At 43.6% G+C, this 10,314-nt stretch overlaps 1 protein-coding gene across 1 annotated transcript in view; it reads right to left on the reverse strand.

Moving 5' to 3' along the window:
• Positions 1-7,604, reverse strand: part of LOC110511505 (uncharacterized) — a 28,990-nt gene extending 21,386 nt beyond the window's left edge. Inside the window, 3 exon segments of the mRNA XM_090194378.1 lie at positions 96-180; positions 510-626; positions 6,779-7,604. Of these exon segments, the coding sequence (XP_090050504.1) occupies positions 96-180; positions 510-626; positions 6,779-7,563 (987 nt within the window). The 5' untranslated portion in view covers positions 7,564-7,604.
• Between the last annotated feature and the right edge of the window lie 2,710 nt (positions 7,605-10,314).

Here is a 10,314-nt window from a genome sequence, read left to right on the forward strand (position 1 = left end):
AATAAATGCTTTCTCATTAACACATTAATGAATGATTGACAGATCAACTTTACTTGAGGTAAACAAAAACAAATGTACATAACAGGACCACATACACTGAATATGGAGGCCAGGTCTGGTTGATGACTCTGGGAAGACTGACCACTGAGAATCTCTGACTCTGATCTCTCCTGTTGGTTTCTGTGGACAAAACATGAGATTACATCTCCTCATCCAGGGAGTGCACACAAACACACACACACACACACACACACACACACACACACACACACACACACACACACACACACACACACACACACACACACACACACACACACACACACACACACACACACAGGGAGGGAATGTTGTGTTTGTTTAATATTGTTTTAGGACTATGAAAATGGACAAAAGGATGAGCCTATGGATTATGAAAACAACAACAATAAATGGGAAAATGGGAGAGGAGAAATGACTAGAGGCAGTGTTGTTTAACTCACTGACCAGGACCCATGAGTTCTTCTTACCTTTGTTCAGTAGAAAAGTCTCTCTCTCTAAATAATATAGGAGGTTCCATAGACTTGTCACTCTTCATGGACACACAGCTGGGAACAGGGGAGGCTGGTCTCTCCTGCTTGATTGGTCTTCAACACAACAGAGACAAACATTACATCTCTCATCTACTCTGAGCTCAGATGGGGAAACAATAATTGAATTGCAAAACGCTATATATCCATTTTCAGAAATGTTGGTTAATTTTCTTTTGTTTTTTGAATAAATTATTAAACCACTATAAATCTTTATAAAGGCTCTTTAATTTACTTTACTGACTTTTAATGTGTACATGAAACTGGATTGTTTTTGCAGTGTCATGTATACATTTAAAGTGGTGTTATAAAAAGCAAACAAATGGAAAACTTTCATAACATTTACATACAAATAAAAGAGGCTACCTGCTGGCCTTACTGGGTGGATAGGATCATTAACCAGAGATATATAGGAGGGATATCACACCTGGCCTTACTGGGTAGATAGGATCATTAACCAGAGATATATAGGAGGGATATCACACCTGGCCTTACTGGGTGGATAAGATCATTAACCAGAAATATATAGGAGGGATATCACACCTGGCCTTACTGGGTAGATAGGATAATTAACCAGAGATATATAGGAGGGATATCACACCTGTCCTTACTGGGTGGATAGGATCATTAAACAGAGATATATAGGAGGGATATCACACCTGGCCTTACTGGGTGGATAGGATCATTAACCAGAGATATATAGGAGGGATATCACACCTGGCCTTACTGGGTAGATAGGATAATTAACCAGAGATATATAGGAGGGATATCACACCTGGCCTTACTGGGTAGATAGGATCATTAACCAGAGATATATAGGAGGGATATCACACCTGGCCTTACTGGGTGGATAGGATCATTAACCAGAGATAAATAGGAGGGATATCACACCTGGCCTTACTGGGTAGATAGGATCATTAACCAGAGATATATAGGAGGGATATCACACCTGGCCTTACTGGGTGGATAAGATCATTAACCAGAAATATATAGGAGGGATATCACACCTGGCCTTACTGGGTAGACAGGATCATTAACCAGAGCTATATAGGAGGGATATCACACCTGGCCTTACTGGGTGGATAAGATCATTAACCAGAAATATATAGGAGGGATATCACACCTGGCCTTACTGGGTGGATAGGATCATTAACCAGAGATATATAGGAGGGATATCACACCTGGCCTTACTGGGTAGATAGGATCATTAACCAGAGATATATAGGAGGGATATCACACCTGGCCTTACTGGGTGGATAAGATCATTAACCAGAAATATATAGGAGGGATATCACACCTGGCCTTACTGGGTAGATATGATCATTAACCAGAGCTATATAGGAGGGATATCACACCTGGCCTTACTGGGTGGATAAGATCATTAACCAGAAATATATAGGAGGGATATCACACCTGGCCTTACTGGGTGGATAGGATCATTAACCAGAGATATATAGGAGGGATATCACACCTGGCCTTACTGGGTAGATAGGATCATTAACCAGAGCTATATAGGAGGGATATCACACCTGGCCTTACTGGGTGGATAGGATCATTAACCAGAGATATATAGGAGGGATATCACACCTGGCCTTACTGGGTAGATAGGATCATTAACCAGAGATATATAGGAGGGATATCACACCTGGCCTTACTGGGTGGATAGGATCATTAACCAGAGATAGATAGGAGGGATATCACAACAGCCTTACTGGGTGGATAGGATCATTAACCAGAGATATATAGGAGGGATATCACAGCTGTCCTTACTGGATAGATAGGATCATTAACCAGAGCTATATAGGAGGGATATCACACCTGGCCTTACTGGGTCGATAGGATCATTAACCAGAGCTATATAGGAGGGATATCACACCTGTCCTTACTGGGTGGATAGGATCATTAACCAGAGATATATAGGAGGGATATCACAACAGCCTTACTGGGTGGATATGATCATTAACCAGAGATATATAGGAGTGATATCACACCTGTCCTTACTGGGTAGATAGGATCATTAACCAGAGCTATATAGGAGGGATATCACACCTGGCCTTACTGGGTGGATAGGATCATTAACCAGAGCTACAGTATATAGGAGGGATATCACAACAGCCTTACTGGGTGGATAGGATGATTAACCAGAGATATATAGGGATATCACACCTGACCTTACTGGGTGGATAGGATCATTAACCAGAGATAAATAGGGCTATCACACCTGACCTTACTGGGTGGATAGGATCATTAACCAGAGCTACAGTATATAGGAGGGATATCACACCTGACCTTACTGGGTAGATAGGATCATTAACCAGAGATATATAGGAGGGATATCACATCATTAACCAGAGATATATAGGAGGTATATCACACCTGGCCTTACTGGGTAGATAGGATCATTAACCAGAGATATATAGGAGGGATATCACACCTGGCCTTACTGGGTGGATAGAATCATTAACCAGAGCTACAGTATATAGGAGGGATATCACACCTGACCTTACTGGGTGGATAGGATCATTAACCAGAGATATATAGGAGGGATATCACACCTGGCCTTACTGGGTAGATAGGATCATTAACCAGAGATATATAGGAGGGATATCACACCTGGCCTTACTGGGTGGATAAGATCATTAACCAGAGATATATAGGAGGGATATCACACCTGACCTTACTGGGTGGATAGGATCATTAACCAGAGATATATAGGGATATCACACCTGTCCTTGCTGGGTGAATAAGATCATTAACCATAGATATATAGGGATATCACACGTGGCCTTACTGGATGGATAGGATCATTAACCAGAGATATATAGGAGGGATATCACACCTTACCTTACTGGGTGGATAGGATCATTAACCAGAGATAAATAGGGATATCACACCTGACCTTACTGGGTGGATAGGATCATTAACCAGAACTACAGTATATAGGAGGGATATCACACCTGACCTTACTGGGTGGATAGGATCATTGACCAGAGATATATAGGAGGGATATCACACCTGGCCTTACTGGGTAGATAGGATCATTAACCAGAGATATATAGGAGGGATATCACACCTGACCTTACTGGGTGGATAGGATCATTAACCAGAGATATATAGGAGGGATATCACACCTGGCCTTACTGGGTAGATAGGATCATTAACCAGAGATATATAGGAGGGATATCACACCTGGCCTTACTGGGTAGATAGGATCATTAACCAGAGATATATAGGAGGGATATCACACCTGGCCTTACTGGGTAGATAGGATCATTAACCAGAGATATATAGGAGGGATTTCACACCTGGCCTCACTGGGTGGATAGGATCATTAACCAGAGATATATAGGAGGGATATCACAACAGCCTTACTGGGTGGATAGGATCATTAACCAGAGATATATAGGAGGGATATCACACCTGTCCTTACTGGGTAGATAGGATCATTAACCAGAGCTATATAGGAGGGATATCACACCTGGCCTTACTGGGTGGATAGGATCATTAACCAGAGCTACAGTATATAGGAGGGATATCACAACAGCCTTCCTGGGTGGATAGGATCATTAACCAGAGATATATAGGGATATCACACCTGACCTTACTGGGTGGATAGGATCCTTAACCAGAGATATATAGGAGGGATATCACACCTGGCCTTACTGGGTGGATAAGATCATTAACCAGAGATATATAGGAGGGATATCACACCTGGCCTTACTGGGTGGATAGGATCATTAACCAGAGCTACAGTTTATAGGAGGGATATCACACCTGGCCTTACTGGGTGGATAGGATCATTAACCAGAGATATATAGGGATAGCACACCTGTCCTTACTGGGTGAATAGGATCATTAACCATAGATATATAGGGAAATCACACCTGTCCTTACTGGGTGGATAGGATCATTAACCAGAGATATATAGGAGGGATATCACACCTTACCTTACTGGGTGGATAGGATCATTAACCAGAGATAAATAGGGATATCACACCTGACCTTACTGGGTGGATAGGATCATTAACCAGAGCTACAGTATATAGGAGGGATATCACACCTGACCTTACTGGGTGGATAGGATCATTGACCAGAGATATATAGGAGGGATATCACACCTGGCCTTACTGGGTAGATAGGATCATTAACCAGAGATATATAGGAGGGATATCACACCTGACCTTACTGGGTGGATAGGATCATTAACCAGAGATATATAGGAGGGATATCACACCTGGCCTTACTGGGTAGATAGGATCATTAACCAGAGATATATAGGAGGGATATCACACCTGGCCTTACTGGGTAGATAGGATCATTAACCAGAGATATATAGGAGGGATATCACACCTGGCCTTACTGGGTAGATATGATCATTAACCAGAGATATATAGGAGGGATTTCACACCTGGCCTCACTGGGTGGATAGGATCATTAACCAGAGATATATAGGAGGGATATCACAACAGCCTTACTGGGTGGATAGGATCATTAACCAGAGATATATAGGAGGGATATCACACCTGTCCTTACTGGGTAGATAGGATCATTAACCAGAGCTATATAGGAGGGATATCACACCTGGCCTTACTGGGTGGATAGGATCATTAACCAGAGCTACAGTATATAGGAGGGATATCACAACAGCCTTCCTGGGTGGATAGGATCATTAACCAGAGATATATAGGGATATCACACCTGACCTTACTGGGTGGATAGGATTCTTAACCAGAGATATATAGGAGGGATATCACACCTGGCCTTACTGGGTGGATAAGATCATTAACCAGAGATATATAGGAGGGATATCACACCTGGCCTTACTGGGTGGATAGGATCATTAACCAGAGCTACAGTTTATAGGAGGGATATCACACCTGGCCTTACTGGGTGGATAGGATCATTAACCAGAGATATATAGGGATAGCACACCTGTCCTTACTGGGTGAATAGGATCATTAACCATAGATATATAGGGATATCACACCTGTCCTTACTGGGTGGATAGGATCATTAACCAGAGATATATAGGAGGGATATCACACCTGTCCTTACTGGGTGGATAGGATCATTAACCAGAGATATATAGGGATATCACACGTGTCTCTACTGGGTGAATAGGATCATTAATCAGAGCTATATAGGGATATCACACCTGGCACAAATTATTGCCTAGTTCTGCTTTTCCTACCGAAGGGTGCCCTACACCTGCACCCAGAGGGGAGTAGTTCCATGTCCAGGTACAGGGGGTGGCTTGGGTATAAAATAATAATTTGTGAACCTTGCTGAGGGCCCTGACCTTGCTGAGGGCCCTGACCTTGCTGAGGGCCCTGACCTTGCTGAGGGCCCTGACCTTGCTGAGGGCACTGACCTTGCTGAGGGCCCTGACCTTGCTGAGGGCCCTGACCTTGCTGAGGGCCCTGACCTTGCTGAGGGCCCTGACCTTGCTGAGGGCCCTGACCTTGCTGAGGGCCCTGACCTTGGTGAGGGCCCTGACCTTGCTGAGGGCCCTGACCTTGCTGAGGGCCCTGACCTTGCTGAGGGCCCTGACCTTGCTGAGGGCCCTGACCTTGCTGAGGGCCCTGACCTTGCTGAGGGCCCTGACCTTGGTGAGGGCCCTGACCTTGCTGAGGGCCCTGACCTTGCTGAGGGCCCTGACCTTGCTGAGGGCCCTGACCTTGAAGGCCATTTTCCTTTTTTTATTTGTTCAGATTGTTGCTGAGGTGATAATCCATCTAAAGTAATTTCCATTTCAAAATGTCAGACTTGATTTGCCCTGATGAAGAATGTATCAACCCCTACAAGAAATATACCTTAATTATTATTATCCACATAAAAACGCACATTTGCCGTTGCTGCAGGATTATTTTCCTGCTGTGAGAAACTGGGTCAAATTAAGATGTGGCATGTGTAAATGCATTCATCTTAAGTTAGCTAGGTGATAGATAGATATCTAGGTGAGACAACCACATATCACAGTCAAATATACAGGATACCAACATTCCTGTTAAACAATGGATATATAGATATCTAGGTGAGACAACCACATATCACAGTCTAATATACAGGATACCAACATTCCATTCCAGCTAAATAATGGTTTTAAAATCTAAAATCTACAATAGTTATATTGAAGCTACCAATAAGCAATCATTGTTTTCTGTATTGCGTTTTTGAAAATACATTCTTAAACAATATTGTCAGCTCACCTCTTAGTTTTGATGACATGTTCCCCAGAGAGACTCGTTTTAGAGTCAGGGTCCCCATCCTCTCTCTCCCCAGAGAGACTCATTTTAGAGTCAGGGTCCCCATCTTCTCTCTCCCCAGAGAGACTCATTTTAGAGTCAGGGTCCCCATCCTCTCTCTCCCCAGAGTGACTCATTTTTGAGTCAGGGTCCCCATCCTCTCTCTCCCCAGAGAGACTCATGTTAGAGGCAGGGCCCCCTTCCTCTCTCTCCCTAGAGAGACTCATTTTAGGGGCAGGGTCCCCATCCTCTCTCTCCCCAGAGAGACTCATTTTAGAGTCAGGGTCCCCATCCTCTCTCTCCCCAGAGAGACTCATTTTAGAGTCAGGGTCCCCATCCTCTCTCTCCCCAGAGAGACTCAAGTTAGAGGCAGGGCCCCCTTCCTCTCTCTCCCTAGAGAGACTCATTTTGGAGAACTGACCCCTAAACAGAGATCCAACAAGTTGGTTGTGGTTAACACAGTGACAACTAAACAGAGATCCAACATGTTGGTTGTGGTTAACACAGTGACAACTAAACAGAGATCCAACATGTTGGTTGTGGTTTACACAGTGACAACTAAACAGAGATCCAACATGTTGGTTGTGGTTAACACAGTGACAACTAAACAGAGATCCAACATGTTGGTTGTGGTTAACACAGTGACAACTAAACAGAGATCCAACATGTTGGTTGTGGTTAACACAGTGACAACTAAACAGAGATCCAACATGTTGGTTGTAGTTAACACAGTAATTCTTGAATGTCATTTGCTCTCAATTATGAATTTTCTCTTATAAAACATTTACTAACAGACATAGAAACAGTCAGGTGGTTAAATGCAATCACATGAATATGTAGATGTGACATCTCTTCTCCATGGTAACGGTCAATAACAATAATAAGTCCCTGTTTACAATAATAACAATAATAATAATAATAATAATAATAACAAGTCACTGTTTGTTAAGGTAGTTATAGACAGTACAGCAACAACAATAATAATAATAATATTAAGTCACTGTTTGTTAAGGTAGTTATAGAACAGTACAGCAACAATAATAATAATGATAATAATAATAAGTCACTGTTTGTTAAGGTAGTTATAGACAGTATGTCACGCTCATTGAAATGAAGGGACCAAGGCGCAGCGTGTTCCACATATTTGAATTAATCGAAACTCACCAAACAAAACAATAAAGCACAAACGAAACCTGAAGCTACTGGCAAGTAACCAAAAAACAAGATCCCACAAACTAAGGTGGAAAAAAAGGCTACCTAAGTATGATCCCCAATCAGAGACAATGATAGACAGCTGCCTCTGATTGGGAACCATACCCGGCCAACAAAGAAATATAAAAACTAGAATGCCCACCCAAATCACACCCTGACCTAACCAAATAGAGAAATAAAACGGCTCTAAGGTCAGTTCGTGACAGTATCCCCCCCCCCCCCCCTCCCCCCCTCCGGCCGCTAAACCTGACTCTATAGGGGAGGGACCAGGTGGGCATCTAGCCTCGGTGGTGGCTCAGGTTCAGGATGTAGACCCCGCTCCACTCGCTGATCCCCGCGTCCGTGGAACCGACCGTGTATCGTCACCAGAGGCTCTGGACCATGGATCGTTGCCGGAGGAACTGGACCGTAGATCGTTGCCAGGGACTCCGGACCACGGATCGTCGCCAGAGACTCCGGGCTGCAGACCGTCGCAAGAGACTCCAGACCGTGGACAGTCTCAGGAGGTTCCGGGCCGTGTACCGTCTCAGGAGGTTCCGGGCCATGGATCCTCACAGCAGGCTCCGGTCCATGGATCATCACTGGAGGCTTCGGGCCATGGTTCATCACTGGAGGCTTCGGGCCATGGATCATCACTGGAGGCTGCGTGCCATGCATCATCACAGGAGGCTTCGGGCCATGGATCATCACTGCAGGCTCCGGGCCATGGATCATCACTGCAGGCTTCGTGCCATGGATCTTCACTGGAGGCTTGGGGCCATGGATCATCACTGGAGGCTTGGGGCCATGAAATCATTGATTTCAGCACAGTTGACATCAGCACAGCTGACGTCATTTCCGTTCACAACTTGCAGACTTGTTTAAGTGCTGCTGTGCGTTTTGTTGCTAACCTTACCCTACCTGACAACTTTACGTTTTTAACTTTTTAATTACGTTTACATTTTTTGTTTTTCTCTCACTCAACTTTTTTTTCCATTCAACTTTTTCACTCTGGACGCTTTATCTGGACGTGGTTTGTCAGGACCTCCACCAGCCGAAGCTAAGTAGGTACATTAACATGATGCCTTCTAATTGCAGTCGCTGTACTCATAATATACAGGAGAACGACCGCCTTACGGCGAGGATAGCTGTGCTGCAAGCCCAGCTTCAGATGCAATCATTAGGCAAGAGTAATTTCAGTGTCGGAAAGGATGAAACAGTGTCTGTGCCACCAGTGAGTACAGATAGTAGTATAAATCCCCTCGCACGGTCCCCGCAGCCGGAAAACGCTAGCGTCCCACCTCGACAACAGCCAGTGAAATTGCAGGGCGCCAAATTCAAAACAACAGAAATCCCATAATTAAAATTCCTCAAATATACAAGTACTATACACAATTTTAAAGATAAACTTGTAAATTGTAAACACCAAACAACATATGTTAGGTCAGCGCCTAGTCACAGAAAACCATACAGCCATTTTCCAGCCAATGAGATGGCTCACAAGTCAGAAATAGCGATTAAATCAATCACTAACCTTTGATGACCTAATGATGATCTTCATCAGATGGCACTCTCAGGACTTCATGTTACACAATAAATGTGTGTTTTGTTCGATAAAGTTAATATTTTCTGTCCAAAAACCTCATTTGAAATTGGTGTGTTATGTTCAGAAATGCATTGTCTCAAACAAACATCCGGTGAAAGTGTAGAGAGCCACATCAAATTACATAAATAATCATCATAAACATTATATGCATATCCTAGCTTATGGGCCTGAGTAGCAGGCAGTTTAATTTGAGCACGTTTTTCTTCCAAATCTCTGAATGCTGCCCCCTACCCCAGTGAAGTTAAGCAGGGAGTGTGAGTCAGAGGCCGAGCCTTCTCTGGTCTCGACTCCACCCGTTACGGGGTCTGAGACGTCGAAGCCTCCCACCATTAGCTCTGACAAATTGAAAACCCTAGTCATTGGCGACTCCATTACACGTAGTATTAGACTTAAAACGAATCATCCAGCGATCATACACTGTTTACCAGGGAGCAGGGCTATCGACGTTAACCTCACCAGGGTAGGGAGCACTATTTTCACCTCCAGATGAAAATATTTGGATAGAAAACACTCTAAAGTTTCCAAAACTGTTAAAATAATGTCTGTGAGTATAAGATAACTTATATGGCAGGCGAAAACGTGAAGAAAATCCATCCAGGAAGTGAGATTTTTTACGTTGTTTTCCTTTGACTGCCTAAACAGTATCCAAAGACTTAGGACTCAGATTGCACTTCCACTAGAAGTCAATGGCCTTTAGTAATTG

The sequence above is a fragment of the Oncorhynchus mykiss genome, chromosome 13 (genome assembly GCF_057628025.1).
Source record: "Oncorhynchus mykiss isolate SJ-2025 chromosome 13, ASM5762802v1, whole genome shotgun sequence".
NCBI lineage: Eukaryota > Metazoa > Chordata > Actinopteri > Salmoniformes > Salmonidae > Oncorhynchus > Oncorhynchus mykiss.